The sequence below is a fragment of the Geospiza fortis genome, unplaced genomic scaffold (assembly GCF_000277835.1).
Source record: "Geospiza fortis unplaced genomic scaffold, GeoFor_1.0 scaffold237, whole genome shotgun sequence".
Classification (NCBI taxonomy): domain Eukaryota; kingdom Metazoa; phylum Chordata; class Aves; order Passeriformes; family Thraupidae; genus Geospiza; species Geospiza fortis.
Window position 1 is genome coordinate 2,261,004 of NW_005054319.1, and position 16,010 is coordinate 2,277,013.

Below are 16,010 nucleotides of genomic sequence, written 5' to 3' on the forward strand. Positions count from 1 at the left end.
CATCTGCCATCCCTCGGGAGCAAGAGTCTAACCAAGACCTTGGGCATGGTAATGGGTTTGTGGTTACAGAGCTTCTTCTTAGCCACATGTCCCTGTAACATGCAGGAGAGCTGTCAAGGGTGGTGGTGGCCATAAGTGGCAGTAGAATGTGTATTTGTATGTTTGAGTTGTTGTGTCCTGGAGCCACATGGGAAATCTGTAGGAGGGAAGTCTGGTGTGGGGGCTGGCTTGTCCCTGTGATGACAGAGCTGTGATTTTGTTACAGTTCGAGGTGGCTTCCTGCACCTCACAGAAGCTCTTTCTTTCCGTCGTGACCCGGACTTGATCAGCTCCACAGTCTGTGCCATCATTGCAACCCTGAAATCAGGAGAGAAGTGTAATGTGGAGCCAGAGCTCATCAGCAAAGGTATGGAGGTCCCTTCTGCTCTCCTTCTTTCTAGCATCAGCTTGAACTTCCAGCCCTGCCTACTGTGCAGGCTGTGGGAATCTGCCTTCTCCTGGATCAGAAAATGTGAACTGATCTAAGCTTGGCTCTGTCTTGTATCACCTCCTTTCCCCCACTGTATGTGGGTTTATAAACTGTGATCTGGGGCTCAGATTAAGTCTCTGAGCAAACTGTTGGTTTCCACTAACAAAAAGAAATGGAAGCCTACTATCCCAAATAAAAATGGCTTCTCTCTTCCTCACTGAGCCTGGCTATCAGGAATAATACTTGCAAGGTTCCATACCTTTCACCACACCCTGGGATTAATGAGTGACATCTTTCTCCCTCTGCTAGTCCTTCAAGGTCTGATTGAAACCCACTCTCCCTACCTGGAGGAGCTCCTGACTGTCCTCTTCTCAGCTACTGTTGAGACCAGGTGTCCTGCCATGAAACCAATTGCTGTGGTGTGCTCCTTGTTGCTCCAGGACAAGGAAGAAACCCCAGTAAAGAAGGAGGTGGAGAGTTGCAGGTGAGCCAAGGCAATGATGGGAATTCACAGGTAGGTCTGGGTGCATGGTATCACCAGTGACACTGGCTTTGCTTTGTCCACAGTGCTGAATCAGCTTGGCCAGGGCCTGCCTCTGGCCTTCTCAATGACTGGCTGGAGATGTTGGACCCAGAGGTCATCAGCAGCTGCCCTGATCTACAGCAGAAGCTACTGTTCTCCTGGAACAAAGTAAGAGTGGTTGGGCAGGGGGACTGCTGTGCTGAAATGATTTTCTGGGGTGCTGACCTGCACCTGGAAACAGGGCAAGGGCTATTTTTATGCTCTGCCACAGGTTACTGTAGGAGTTCCAAAGCAATACAGGCTGACTAGGAGGACAGTTCTGTGCAAGGCTCATATTTCTCAGTGCAGGGATTATGTTTCCTCTCATCTTTATATTTCCTCAGCTGTGTTCTTTTAAGGACTTCAAAGTGCTTTGTAGACACAGCACAGTCCCATAACAACCCAGCCAGCTGTGTTTTCATTGGTATTTTTGCAGACAGACCAATAGCTTGCCCAAAGTGCCATGCCAAAGTTAAGGCTGAAACTGAATTTCACATCTGATGCCATGTTCTCTCAGAAAGTGCTGCCCTAAATCCTCAATCCTGGTGTCTGTGCTCTCTGCCCTCCTGGATTATCATCCTTCTGCAATACACATGGCATGTCCTGCAGCCACCTTGCTACCAGGACCTGTTCATTACAGCTCTTTCTCTCTTGGTGCTTCCAGGCAGGGTCCCAGGTGCCCTCCTTCCGCCCATACCTCTTGGCTCTCCTGACTCACCAGTCCAGCTGGACCACACTGCACCAGTGCATCAGGCTTCTGCTTGGCAGGAACAGGGAGCAAAGGTGAGTCTTGTTTGGCCTAGCCAAGGGACTGAGTTGGGCAACTCTGTCTGTCTGAGAGAGAACAAGACCTGCCATGTTCATGATGTGACTGCCAAAAATAGTCTTTGTGAGAAGGACGCAGATTTCAGACCGGCTGATTTGTGTACCTTGATGTAAATATTACCTACTGTTTGATGGAAGCAGCACATAAAGATTTGGCTGCGTTCTAAACAGGAAGTGCTAATTATGGGTAATCCTTCTTGCATTGCCCTTGTTGGTAGTCTTTATGAACACAGGGTTTGCAGGATGGCTTGGATAGCAAACTGAGGGCTGTCTCTGTATCTGAGCAGGCTCTGATGGATATTTTGGTTGTACTAAACTCTATTTCCAGTCTTTCTCTAACCCTTTAATTACATCAGGCTCCCAGTTTTGATCTCTGCAGCAGCCCTAGCTCTGAGCTTCTATACACAGCTTTCAAGTACTGAAGTTCCAGTGTAGTGGTATTGTTACAGTTATGAACCAGGACATGCTGAAAACTAATAACAGCAATGCTTCTAAAACTGGTAGTATTCCAGTTTATTATTTTATTCTTAATTTCTTGCTCAAAATTAAATTACTTCCTCAGTTCAAGGTAACTGCTGTGATAGGGACAGTAAGGTCATTGGTCTGATTGTACCAACTATTTTGTTGATGACCAGCTCCTGTCCATGGTGTTAGGCTCCATGTAGCCCCCACACTTGCTGAATGCCATTTGTTCTGTTCTGTACTCTGTGCTGTGCTTATTGCAACAACTATTTAGTCATAATCTGGGAACAGAACCAACCCCCTTCTTGGGACTTAATAGGTCCTATTTTTACATTTGCAGATGTTTCTTTCTTCACAGCACTCATCATGTTTAGTGATGCTTCCATGTGTTTGTGTGCTGCCCGAGGGTTGTGTTGACTCTAATTGCAAATCTGTCTTCTTTTGTCTTCTGGCAGGTTTGACCCAACTGCATCCTTGGATTTCTTGTGGGCCTGTATTCACATTCCTCGGATCTGGCAGGGAAGGGACCAGAGAACTCCTCAGGTATTGGTTCAGTTCTTCCAATATTCCTGTCTGGATGGAGTGAGAGGCAATGTTTTCACAGTGCCTGATTTTTCCACGGCCAAGAGGTGGCTGGAGTGATTCAGGTGCAGTGTGCCAAGTTTGCTGCCTGTACCTCAGCTGATTGCTTAGTTGCTCTGCTGTTGCATATTACAGTGGCAGTTTAGAGTCCAGAAAGCTGATAGGAACACATAAAGTTTGCCCACTTGGCATTTCCCCTGCAGCAGTTGCCACAATATCTAGTAAAGGCTCAAGGCTGGAGTGACAAGCAAGCTAAAACTCAGCATGGGATGATTGCCATTTTACAAAGAAAAGGAGGCTGTGTCTCTTCTCCACAGAACTGGTGACTGAATTATGCTTTCTGACCTATCACACATGCTGAGATGGAAGTAAATGAAGAAGTAGAGGAGGGGTAAAGAGATTTTATTTGGGGCTATGATTCTTTCAGAGCCCTAGATATGGAGCCATTCTTAAGTGTGGTTTTAAGGTTCCATTCCAGTCAGGGAGGGTGTGACTAGAAGAAACTTGGGATTTGGTGTGGAATAATTTGGGGTGTTCTCTTGCCTTACAGAAGCGCCGTGAGGAATTTGTGCTCCACCTGAAGGCATCAGAACTGATCAGCATGGTGGAGCTGATCCTGGCTGAAGCAGAGACCAGATACCAGAACACTGATGAGGCCTCCTGCACACTCATCCAGTCTCGACTGCCGTTGCTGCTCAGTTGTTCTCATGGAGACCTTGAGAACATCAAAAAAGTAACAGAATATTTGACCAACTGCATCCAGCAGTGGGGAAGCAGGTGAGGATGCAAATGAGGAGCATTGTCTGCTGGAATTGTAGTTCTTGAGCACAGGCAGGTAATGCTGAGACTTGCCAGTATGTCTTCAGTAAGAATGTCATGTTCCAGAGCCTGTATGAAAATGCACACTATCCTCCCCGAGGTTTGGGGAAATAACAAGTGGTTTTGAGTGGTACTCAGCCCAGGAAGCTGATTTCAAAAGTGAAATTTAAGGGCCTTCTTGCTTTTAGGACTTCAGAATGAAATTCTTGACATGCTTGGGGTTTTTTCTTTTGTTCTTTAAGGCAGTGGTTATTTTTGGTTACTAGTTCCTAACGTGGGATTTCTTGTCTACTCATCCCTTGAGTCACTGCTTGTAATACATCCTGCTTCTGACTTGCTTTGAAAGCTGAATGGAGACCAAATTATTTCCTAACAGCTATTTTAAGACTGTGGAAAGAACAGGAAGATGATGTTTTTGTGGCAGTGAAAGGAACTGACCTAATTCCAACCTTTCTTATGGTGATATTAGAAAAGATTCTGAGTGACTGTTTCTTTCTACTTCCTCCCAGTACAGACTATGCCAGGGATCTCCAGGGGGTTCAGGTGTGTGGAGAACATGCTGGTTAGTCTGAATAGTTGTGGTTCTGGCTTGTTTTCCAATGGGGATGGGGCTGACTGTGAGTACCACATGCAGGAACTCTGCACTAGAAATGTAAGCAGAGCTTTCTTCTTCTATGCCTTTGAACTGCAGTTTTCTAACTCCAAATGGCTCGTGATGGATCCCCATAGACTGTGCATGGATCTGTGTAGAAAGTGAATTATTTGAGCTGTTCAAAAGAAGCAAAGGCTTAAAAAGCACTGGTTGAGATTATTGATGTCTGTTTTCACGTGCTCTGTTTACCACATGCAGGAGGAGTGTTACTAATCTGATGGGTCTTGGATGTTTGCTGGTTCAACTAATGTAGTGTCCTGTGGCTGACCCCTCCCTTTCTCCTTTAGCTCTGTGGGGAAGTGCTGCCAGGACCTTCTGCTGCAGATATATCTGCAACTACCTGAGCTCCTGGTCCCTATGCCTGAGATGCTTCTTACCAGTGAAGGAGCCAGAGACAGCAGCACTTGCAAGGTAAAGTTAGAGGCATAGGAAAGCCCCTTTCCAGTTGTGTATGCACAATGGATGCTACCTTGATGCCCAGTTTAGAAGGTGAGGGCTGGCAAAAGCTTCCTGGGTGACTTTGGTTTCTTTATTTTGCTTTTCTGTTACCCCATCCCTGCCTGCACTCTCCAGAGCAGAGAGTTCTGGTGTGGTTTGTTTTGCAGTGTCCTTCTATAAAATAGTATAAGCTCCATAAGCTTCTGTGTGCCAAAGGCTTCTGTAAGGCACAAGTGTGCAGGCATCTGATCCTGCTTTGATGTCTGTAGGGACTGTGGACTTCAGATCCCATGCCAGCTGGAACACTGCATCTGCTCGCAGATTCTACCTGAAAATAATTTCTGTTAACCCCCCTGTGTAGCTGGAAAGGAATTGGGAAACACTGCTGGAGAGCCAGGGGCTGGTTTGTACATTAAACTTCTTAACAGTTTGCTCATTATTTTTCTTGCAGCTTGATGCCCTGGTTCACAGATTCATTAACCTCCTCGCAGACACCAGTGACTCCAAGTCATCCGAAAGCCGCGTGTGGGATGCCAATATGGCCTGCAGGAAGCTGGCTGTGGCTCATCCCATCCTCCTCCTTAGGTACCTCTCTCTCCCTGTGTGTCTCTGGGGCTTACTGCAAAGCATCCACCCTTGTCCTAGAAAGGGAACAAACTTGCAGCAATCACAGTGGTAGTGACAGAATTCACCTTCACGTACAGAAGTCAGGAGAAAAGGCAGCAAAGTGACATCTTTTACAGTGAGGCAACACCTTGTGTCTGTCAGGGAATAATCTTGGAACTGGAGACTGGGGAGCAGAGTATGGGTGGGAAATGGGGTGTGCTGAGTCTATCTGTACAGGGATCAAGACAAGAACTCTGAGAGAGGATAAGGGTTTGCCTTCCAGGAACTGATGTAACATGTACTTTTGAAAGATCTAGGCCTAGATTTTCTTGTTTGGTGTTTCAGGCACTTGCCAATGATCGCAGCACTGCTGCACGGCCGCGTTCACCTCAATTTCCAGGAATTCAGGCAGCAGAACCACTTGACCTTCTTCATCCATGTCCTGGGGATCCTGGAGCTGCTCCAGCCGCAGGTGTTCCAGAACGAGCACCAGGCGGCACTCTGGGACTGTCTCCTATCCTTCATCCGTCTGCTGCTGGTAGGAAAATCCCTCCCTGTGCCGGCTGCTGGCCACTAGATGGGGAAGCTCCTGTAGCAAAGGGCCAACCTTGGTGCTTCTCATTTGAAAGGAAAGCCTTCCTAAATGCCTAAGAACAAAAAAGTGCATTAAGTACCTTGGAGAGCTTGAAGAGGAGACAGCAGATCAAGAAACTGCTCCCTGGTACCCAGAGATGTAGGATGGGGCAGTGCATTGCTGCTATATTTTGGTTAACTCTCACCTTTTTGATCCTTTCCCAGAACTACAGAAAATCCTCCCGGCACCTGGCTGCCTTCATCAGCAAGTTTGTGCAGTTTATCCACAAGTACATCACGTGCAATGCCCAGGCAGCTGTCTCCTTCTTGCAGAAGCACTCGGATCCACTCCAGTAAGCTTCCTTATGCCTGTTAGCCCATGCACAGTCAGATTGCCAGGAGCTAATCAGACAGAAGACAGCAAGAGGATGTGACAGAGTAGCTGCTAATATGGCACTTTTTTACCCTTGGCTCCCTTAAGTCACCACTGAAATGAGCAGCATATCTCTTCTTTATAGGTGAAAACTGAGCCCAAGGAAGTCACATAATGACTTTAACTCCCATAATGGCCTAAATGTTATATTGAGGTATTATAGTGCCCTGCAACCTTTCATAGAAGCAGCTGCAGAGTCTTTCCCCAGAGCAGTGGCTGCAGGGTCCCACCTACAGATATGTGGGGAAAATGGATTTGAGTTCCAGTTATGAAGAAAGGAATTGTTTCTGCCTCTAAGAAGCTCTTTGTTTCAGTGTGCATATCTGTTCTCATGCCCTTATTGCTATTGAAAGCCAAACACACCACTTCTTTTTCCCAGTGACCTGTCCTCAGACAACAGTGACCTAGCAATGCTGAAGTCCCTCCTGGCTGGGCTGAGCCTGCCTAGTAAGAGTGGCATCTTGGACAGGGGCTCTGATGAAGAGAAGGATGGTGAGTCTGGATGGGAGAAGAGTTATTCCAGCTGGTAAACCTGCAGTCTGTTTTGGAGAATAGGTGGTTTTGTGGGCTGTGTTTGTTCTTGTAGCAGCTCAGTGTGTTTAGAGTGGAGAATGGCACTTGTATGCTCAGCAGTTGGGAAGCAGTATTTGGGATGGGTTAATTTGTTTTCCTGCCAGTGATATCACTGCTGGAGCAGAACAGCTCTTAACAAGGGTGAGTTTCCTGGTTGTGGATTTTGCTGTTTTAATCCACACTTAAGGATTGACCTGTTGGGGGGACTCTAAGGGTACATCCATTCTTCCACTGTTGACAGCTTGCACAGCTTGCATGGGTAAATAATTCAGCATTAAAAGAGCTTGCAAAGCTTCCTCCTCAGTGTCAGCTGAGGGGGTTACAGGAGGTGCAGTGAGATTAGAGACAGTGTGAGACAATTGTATCTCAGCATTGCTGGTGGCTCATGATACTCCACTGCACTGCTGGGGAATCCTGGCCAGTCCAGAGGCTGTCAGGAGTGCCCTGCTCTGTCTCTCTCCCCCCAGATGAAGCAGCTGCTGGCTCTCTCCCCCTGGTCAGCGTGTCCCTCTTCACTCCCCTCACGCCAGCTGAAATGGCCCCGTACATGAAGAGGCTCTCCAGAGGCCAGACAGTGGAGGGTGAGTGAGGCCCTGCTGTGCAAAGACACAGGGCAAATGCAGGCATTTGTCAACCTTGTTACTTATCTGTCAGCAGCAGCCTGGTTTCCTGTTTCAATCTTGTGTTTGGAAGTCACCAGCAGTTAGGATGTTGTTCCATTTTTGGATTAACTTGTCCATAGCCTCCTGTGATTCTGTGACAGAGGCTTCCTATGATTCTGTTATCACTTAGTTCAGCAGTACTTCAGTGGCCCTTTTAGGCCATTTGAGATTGGCCCTTCTGGGCCATTTGATTGCCCCTTTGAGGCTCTTCAAGGATCCTCAAGCATTTTGGGGGATAGCATGAGTAAATCAAGGAATGCTGCAGTTCGAGCCAGGTCTGAAGTGCTGATAGGAATGAAATACCAAACTGATGAGAAGCAGGATTTGCTAGAAATCCCCAAATGGCCTTCATAGAAGAAAACCATGTTAATCTGGCATATGGGAACAATAATCTCCAAAGGTCTTCTGAAACTACATGTGTCCTGTGTTCAAACCTAAGTTGTGACAGTTTTCCTTCCAAGGTAGAATAGGAAAAAAAAGTCCTACCTGTACCCTGTTTTTTAAAGAAACACTCTGAAGGTCTTTATTTACAGAAGAAGGTGTTCTGAAACTGAAAACTCTCACCCCATTGTATTCCTTCTGCCTGGGCAGGTTGGGATGTGTCGATCTGGCACATCCCTGGTCTCCACCTTTCTGAGGAACTGCCTTCATTACACTACCTCTGTGTGCAAGTGGGGAAACTTGGGAGATGATGACATCTCCCTGATGGCTTGGGAGATCTGTTTTGTGGGGAAAAAGAAAAGATTCTTTGCTGGATCAGTGAATTTCAGTCACCTTTTCAACCTGTGTCTTCTCCCAGACATCCTGGAGGTGCTGACAGACATTGATGAGATGTCCAGACGGAGGCCAGAAATTCTTGCCTTTTTTGCTGTGAGTATTGGTGTCTCAAACTGCAACTGGAAGGGATTCTTTTCACCAGAGACTGTTGCACAGCCAGCTGAAACACCACCCTTCCTCTGCTTTTTGGGTGGTTGTTGCAGCACCTTAGGAGAAATGTGTCCTCAGTTAGCCCTGCTGAGGGCAGACAGTATTTCCTTCCATTGCATACTGCCTCAACTATCATCTACTGTATGTCAGAGGAAGAATTAAACCTCTGTCCTCTTCCCAGGGCAAGGAGAGAACAGAACAGCTCTGTTGAATAAGCTGGAAACTAGGGAAAACTCAGCTGTCCCACATGAAATAAGATTACAGAAGGGTACTTTAAAGTATTCAAAACCAGGATAATCTGTCTTACAAAGAGGGATTTCTGGGGTCAGCCAGTACCTGCTGGATTTGTGTTGGGCTGGATTGGTGTGGAGGGGGAGTAATGCCAGTCTGAGGAGTTTGTGGTCCCTGAATGGCCCTGTGATCCACATTTGTCCATCTTTCAGACAAACCTGCAGAAGCTGATGAGTTCATCAGAGGATTCCTGCCGAAACCTGGCCTTCAGCCTGGCTCTGCGCTCCATCCAGAACAACCCCAGGTGAGCACCACTGCACCTGAGCCTGTGCTGCCTGATCTGGGGCTGCACTGACCCTGTCATGTTTCCCTCCCAGCATTGCTGCAGATTTCCTGCCCACCTACATGTACTGCCTGGGCAGCCGAGACTTCGAGGTGGTGCAGACAGCGCTGAGGAACCTGCCTGAGTACACCCTCCTTTGCCAAGGTACCTGGAGATCAGCCACCTTTGGGCCGTGGTTGGCCTCACAAGGGTCAAAACTGGGGTGCTGTGCTCCCCTGGGAAGTTTTCATGGATTGCTGTTGCTTAGACCAGGCTGTCAATACCAGCAGTAGCTTTGGGCTGAGCTTCACAAGGGGGATTTGTCATAGAGACAAGGGGGATTCCTTGAAGTGGATTTGCTCCCTTACAGTTTTCTCTGAGTTGTGACCTCTCACATGATCACAAACCCACAGAGCTGTTAGAGGGGGGATAGTGCCAAGTTCTTATGGAAGGGGAGATTTCTCATACAGCTGCAAATGCTCCCCCAGTGGTTGTTGGTGGATTGCTCTTGCACAAGGAGCCCTGGGGCCAGTCCTCACTCTGCCTTTCCCTTTCCTTTTCCCTTTCCCAGAGCATGCAGCAGTGCTGCTGCACAGGGCCTTCCTGGTGGGCATGTACGGCCAGATCGACACCAGCTCTCAGATCTCAGAGGCCTTGAAGATTCTGCACATGGAGGCCATGATATGAACATGTGGTTCTGGGGGTTCCACTTCCAGAGGAATTAATTTAATGGATTCATCAGCTGCATTACAGCCCTTTAAGAAGAACAGTGTATTGCAACCCATGTGCTGGAGGATCAAAGAGGTGATGTGGCAGGCCAGACTGTGCTGGAAAAGAAGAAGGTGCTGACTGAAGATCAGAAAAGGGCAACGATCAATCTGGCTGGCTAAGATGCCATTATTGTGGGAGAAAAATCTCCTAAACATTGTGCCAAACAGGGACCACTTCCTTCTTGGGATCTTGGGGCAGTGGCTGTTGGTTTGTTATTTGGGGTTTTTTGTCTCTCCAAGAAGGCACAGCTGCTGGGAGAGCAGAAGGGAATGAGTGATGGCCCTTGCAATTGAAGTGTCTGCACTCTCTGTGTTGGAGAGAACATGCAGATTTGTGCAGGGGGAGAGACCACTTTGGTTTCTGGGGGTGGGTGGTTTTTATTTTATAATTAAAATTCTCTTTGTTTCCATTGTGCCTTTCTCTGCTCTCTTGGGCATAGCTTGACATCTCTCTCACCCTGTTCTTCAGTCTCTTGTTACTCTAGACAAAGCATTTCTGGAAGACCCATCTCCATGGCCAAGTGCTCACAGGGCTGTCTAGGCCTTCTACAGGATATGCAAGAAATAGAACAGATTTGGAAGGGTCATTGAGTTACTATGGATGAGTTGGGTCAGTACCAGCTCCTGACAGGACAACTTTTAAGAGGTTCCTTGGAAAACTTTTGTTTAAAAACAAATAAAACAAACTTCTTGGTACATCTGCAAACATCCCAGCAGCTGGCCACTGTCACAGTGGAGGCTTTGAACCAGCAGCTGGGTTTCCTCCTTGGGATCTGCCAGTTCCTCCCTGTGACTCTTCTGACCACTGCTCTCTGGTCCTTGCCTGCTGATAGGGGTGAGGGTTTATTTGCCAGCTGTCATTTGAGGACAGGAAATCTTCCTTTCCCCTGCTCCAGAGAAATTACTGCTCCTTGTGCTTGTTCTCCAGCCTCACTTAATTCTAATCACCAATTTGTTCTCCTGTCATTTGTCTCTATTCCTCTGGTGCTCCACTTGTTAGTAGAGAAACACTGTAGTATGGTAATGACAAACATCCTGGAGGAATTTTATCTCCTTGCTGGTGGCAGGGACAGTTGTGACCTCATAGGTGGCTGGGTGGGGAAATATTGGCTGTTCTTGCACATGAGGAATATCACAGCTGAGCACTTTAGCTGGTGTGTCAAAATATGAATGAATGTCCAGCTGGCTTTGCAAAGAAATGGAGAAGAAAAGGGGGAGAACTGAACCTCCCATCAACTCTAAGTAGCCTTGTCTTTAAATAGAGATTAGAGCCATCAGTTATGGATGCAACATGCTCTTTTCCTCAGCAGCATCTGCTTTGCATCCAGAGCCACTACTGTGGCAATTAGCTCCATGTAAATTATGTGGAGGAACAGCTGAAGGAGATCAAGTCAGTGGAATGGGTTTCCTGAGGGGCTCAGTGACAGCAGGATTAATGCCTGTCCAAGGGGAGCCAGGAATCTCACTGGGAACCCTTTCCTTAGTCCCTTATCACACATCATTAAGGCACTGCTCAGTTTGTCAGGGCAGGGAGGTAGTTCTGTTGGTGCTGCTGTGGGCCTAGAGCAGCTGGGAACTTGTGGGACTTCCTGGAAAAGGGCTTTTAAGGACTTTGAGTCAAGGAGCAGGGAAGATGTCTCAGGACTGTTATTGTGCAAGGACAGTGAGTCAAACACGATAGTGGTGCTTTGGTAAAGATCCTCTCTGCAGCTGGGGCTTTCCAGAAATTCCACTCTGGGGCTGCAACTAGAAACATTTACAGGCAAAACCAAACAATGTGGTTGGTCCCAAATTGTCCTGTGTGTGTTTTGCAATGCCTGTGGTGAGCAGAGCTGCTCCAGGATGCCTGGGTCACAGGAGCAGGACATGCTTGGATGTTGGCAGAACTACTTCAGGACCCCCCAGTCCAGAGCAGACAGGCTTTGCAGAGCCGTGTGGAAAGAGATATGTCTGGGAAGGTGGAAGGAGCATCTCTTTAGCAGCAGCAGGAATCTCCTTTTGGGAAATCAGGAAATGAAGTCAAATGGAGATGATGTGGGTGGAAGTTACTCTGCAGAACTGAGACTTCCCATAGATCTCCCAGTACAAAAATCGTCTGTGATTTGTTGATCTCTCCTTTTTGCTGTGTTGAAGGTTCCCACAATGCATTTTCTCTGCTGCCATCCTCTGCTTGGACCCAGTGGAGCTAAGCAGGTTGCCTTGGCTTGAAGCACATCATCAAAACCAGATCAGTGCTGAAAACAGGGCTGTCAGAGGGTGCCTGGCTGGGTGGAGACAGCTCAGGGCAGGGCCCCATCCCTGCTGTTGGGGAAGGCAGCTGTGACAGCTCTCAAGTCGTTGGTGACAGTGGTACTGATGCCCTGACTGTACACTGTGCTCTGTAATTTCCATCTCTGCCTGGCTGAGCACCTCCTCTCCTCCCATCCTGGCTGAGCTGGCAGTGTCCCCCTTCACAGCTCATCCCAGGCTCCTCCTGGGGCTGGGAACATCCTCTGTGTCTTCAAGAGCTGGTGCCTTGATCAGAAGAGGAGTGGTGAGGAGGTTTGCAGGGTCTTTCCTGGCCAAGCCCATGGGGCCCCATGACTCACCCAGTGCAAGTCACTGCTCCCATCTGCCTTACAGGCAGCACATCCCAGACTGCTGCAAAATGCTTGTTCAGACACTTTTTCACCATCATCTCCTGCAGTCAAGAGCTTTCTAAAGAGAACTGGGCTGCCAGAGCTGGTGGCTGGGGCTGGGGAATGTGTTTAACACTGGCTCATGGGGAGGCTTTTTGTCTTCTCAGCTACACTGGGAATCCCTTGCCAGCTGTAGGGGGAGGCATGATGGGGAGGAGAAAACTGGCCAGAGGTTTGTTTCTCATCCTGGAGCTGCACCCAGCTCAGGGCAAGGCTGGCTCTTGTCCAGCATGCACATGATGGGTCTCCACTGCTTGGCTGGGCACCGGTGGGCATCTCCAAGCTGGCCACACCACGACCTGCCAGGCCTTGTGTGGCTGCAGTTGTGGCCCCTCACAGGTGCCAATGTCCTGGAGGTTCGTGGCTTTTTGGCACAGCTCTGGGCAAGGTTGTGCACCCCAGGAACTGTGAGGGGTATCCTGGAGCAGCATGTAAATTTGGTTATGAGCAGGGTGTGACTAAGCAGGGAGGTGCCTGCCTGTTCCTGCCTCAGTGCCTGCTGCCTCTGGGACATGCTTGGCATTGGGGAGCTGGACAAGCCCCACCACTGAGCTCAGAGGAACATCTGCCCAACCTGCTACACCAACAGCAGAAGCACAGGGAGAGGTGTGCAGGTGACAGCCACCAACTGGGATTTCATGGCTAAAGGCTGATGTGCCAGCCATGAGAAATGGGAAAGGGTAAAGAGAAGCCTCACCTTGCAAGGAGCAGCAGGCAAGAAGTCTTGTGCAAAATGAAAAAGGAGAGGAAAACTCTCCTTCTACCTGGTGTCTGTGAGTGGAGCCTGTTCCCAGGACTGCTCCCTGGGGCTCTGCCATCCACTCCCTCCAGCCAACCTCATCTGTGACCCCCATCAGTGACAAATGCAATCCTGGCCCTGCCTGCCCTCAATTAGCTTCCTTCTGGCCATACCACAGTTCAGGACAGTACAGTTCACACTTAACTCGAGGACTGCTTTGCTAAAAGCTAAAAATGGTAACTTTAGGAGTGTCAAAGCCAGCCCCATGCCATCCAAGTAGCCTGTCTGCTCTATGGGTAGCATTTGCCTGAGGTAGACTGCTCCCTGTGTTGCCTGCCCTTGTATTTAGATAATTTGCCCTTAAAGTAGCAGAATATAGAGCTTGAACTTTCCCATCATTTTAAAATCAGAAGACCTCTATAACAACACATCTGCCTGTCCTGTGTTGCTGGTGGTGTTTTGGTATCAGCCTGTTTGCAGGAACACCATCCCTAACACAAGAAGATACTGGCAAAAAATGTCAAGACCCCCAGCAACAATTAAAAAATTAATTAAGCTACAGTAGGCCAGTCATTGCTGGGTAATTATTAAGCTGTAAGAATTGCTAATTGTCTTATTAGCATTAAGCAATTATGCAAATAATGGAAAACATACCATAAGAGTAATAAAATTACCTCCCTTTCTCTCTTTTTTTTTTTTTAACCAATAATGATATTCAAAATCTGAAGTGATGCATATGGTTTTATTGTGAGTATCTTTGGAGAGGAGTGAGACCTCTAAGGGTGCTCAGCCCTTTTGGGGCATCCCAAAACACATTTACCATGAGTTCTCTTGCAGAGCTTGTAGTGCCACACACAAGGCCATACCCTGGTTCTGCACCCACCAAGGCACCAACACAGGGACACAGAGTGGCCAGGACTGGAGAGTCACAATTTTATACTGTCATAGATGTTCTAGGGCAGTCCCTGTTCTCCCCCTAATAAAGCACAGACTGCTTCAGGCTTGGTCTGGATGAAAACAAGGCAATTTGTAGTTTTTCTGTCAATTCAGTGCCGAAGTGGAAAGTTCTGGCCTTCAGAGTTGCTCTGTCTCAAGGATTGTATTCCTATGAAGTTTGTAACCTGAGGTAAGAGCTGGCTTCTTCTCCAGGTGAGGTTCCAGTTGGATTTCAGGGTTCAGAAATAAGGTGAATGATGAGGAAGTGTTTTTGTGTTCCTTGAACAAGAACAAAACCTCACCCTCACTACCAGGAAAAGGAAACTTCACTTGGGCCTGGAAAACATGAAGTGATTTTTTGCTTCAGCACGTTCACACTGTTAATCACTAACAAATTTTATTGGTTTTACAGGCTTTAAATTCTGCTTTACTGATAAGACACAGCATTTCAAAGTGCCCAAGCCAGTTCCTGCTTCAGGGTGTGTTCTGCTCCCATGGAGGTTCCTTGATAAACCTGGGGTCACTTCACGCAGTTGCATGATCCAGACAGATTTTGGTCTACAAAACATTCCTTTGCTTTCACTTTCTAATAAGAATGGGGATGTGCTCTCCTGGAGGACCAGAGAGAGTGTTCTGCCATGGTAGTGAGAAGACTGGGGATCACCTTTGTCTGTTTCCCCTCCTTGTCAGACAAGGGGAGATCACCTTATGAAATAAATACCACCCCCAACCCTCTTGGGATGCTCCTTTCCGCTCCCTGGGACTGCTGACCCACCAAGCTGCTGTTAATGCCCTTTTCATTTTTCCTATCACCTGGTGTGTAGGATGCAGGATGTGAGCAATCTCTTATCTTTGTTGCCTGGAAACAACTTTCTGAAATCACCCTCTAGCCTGCCCTTCATTTCACTGCACTGGGGGACAGAAAAGCCAGCAGGACATGTGGCTGGTGGGTAGGAAGGACAAGGGAGAGAGAGTTTTTTCTGTTTTGATGTGATATTTGTGTATTATACCTAGGTGACAGGACACACTTTTTTCTGATGCTCACTGGTTTTGGTCCTTTGAGATTTTAGGATAATAGGTTTACCATTTATGAGCTTCTCAGGGGGATGTGTTGCAGAGAGATTTATCAAGTGCCTTTTCCTGTAACTTCACATTTCTCTTTCATCTTCTTGGAAGAATGGAAGAAGTGGAAATTCTTGTTCAGACTTGAATTCCATAATAACTTTTTTTCTGCCACTTTTACAGGTCAAACGAGTCAGACTCTGAGGAGAGGCAGGTATCATGTGGAAGCATTTCTGCGTGAGTAGCTGTGAAATTGTTGGGGCTTTCTTTTCCCTGTTTGGGGCCTTTCCCTCTCTATGGAGTCAGCTTGGCTGCCTTATGGGAAGAGAGAGCTGATGAGGCATGTTACTGATGAGACAAATGCTTTTTCCTTCTTGTTTTAAATCCCTCAATTTAATTCAAGCCATTGGCACGGGGATGTATGAGAGCTCTTGGCTACAACACACACTTCCTATTGTTGGGAGTGAACAGCCCTGCACACAGCCTGAGGCAAAATTATGAAGTAGCTCAATTTGATCAGCTGATTTCTCACAATAGTTAAAAGATGTGATTTTTTTCTATGATGTTACGTTCTCTTATGAGGAAAAAAAAAAAAGCATCACTTGATTCTGAGCTTCATGAGGCCCCACATTTCCTGATACAAGGAATTGGCCCTTCCCCTCTTGAGTCTTCAAGGTGACAAATGTTGG

General features: G+C 47.5%; 1 protein-coding gene across 1 annotated transcript in view; it reads left to right on the forward strand.

The window, feature by feature from the left end:
* Positions 1 to 10,316, forward strand: part of INTS1 (integrator complex subunit 1) — a gene marked incomplete at its 5' end in the record, with an annotated part of 28,085 nt that extends 17,769 nt beyond the window's left edge. The window contains 16 exons of the mRNA XM_031056562.1: positions 266 to 406; positions 779 to 953; positions 1,037 to 1,160; positions 1,696 to 1,814; positions 2,774 to 2,861; positions 3,451 to 3,677; positions 4,659 to 4,782; positions 5,261 to 5,394; positions 5,761 to 5,953; positions 6,214 to 6,341; positions 6,801 to 6,913; positions 7,462 to 7,575; positions 8,456 to 8,526; positions 9,027 to 9,118; positions 9,192 to 9,301; positions 9,708 to 10,316. Coding sequence (XP_030912422.1) covers positions 266 to 406; positions 779 to 953; positions 1,037 to 1,160; positions 1,696 to 1,814; positions 2,774 to 2,861; positions 3,451 to 3,677; positions 4,659 to 4,782; positions 5,261 to 5,394; positions 5,761 to 5,953; positions 6,214 to 6,341; positions 6,801 to 6,913; positions 7,462 to 7,575; positions 8,456 to 8,526; positions 9,027 to 9,118; positions 9,192 to 9,301; positions 9,708 to 9,823 — 2,069 coding nt within the window. The remainder of the gene's footprint in view (positions 1 to 265; positions 407 to 778; positions 954 to 1,036; positions 1,161 to 1,695; positions 1,815 to 2,773; positions 2,862 to 3,450; positions 3,678 to 4,658; positions 4,783 to 5,260; positions 5,395 to 5,760; positions 5,954 to 6,213; positions 6,342 to 6,800; positions 6,914 to 7,461; positions 7,576 to 8,455; positions 8,527 to 9,026; positions 9,119 to 9,191; positions 9,302 to 9,707) is intronic.
* Between the last annotated feature and the right edge of the window lie 5,694 nt (positions 10,317 to 16,010).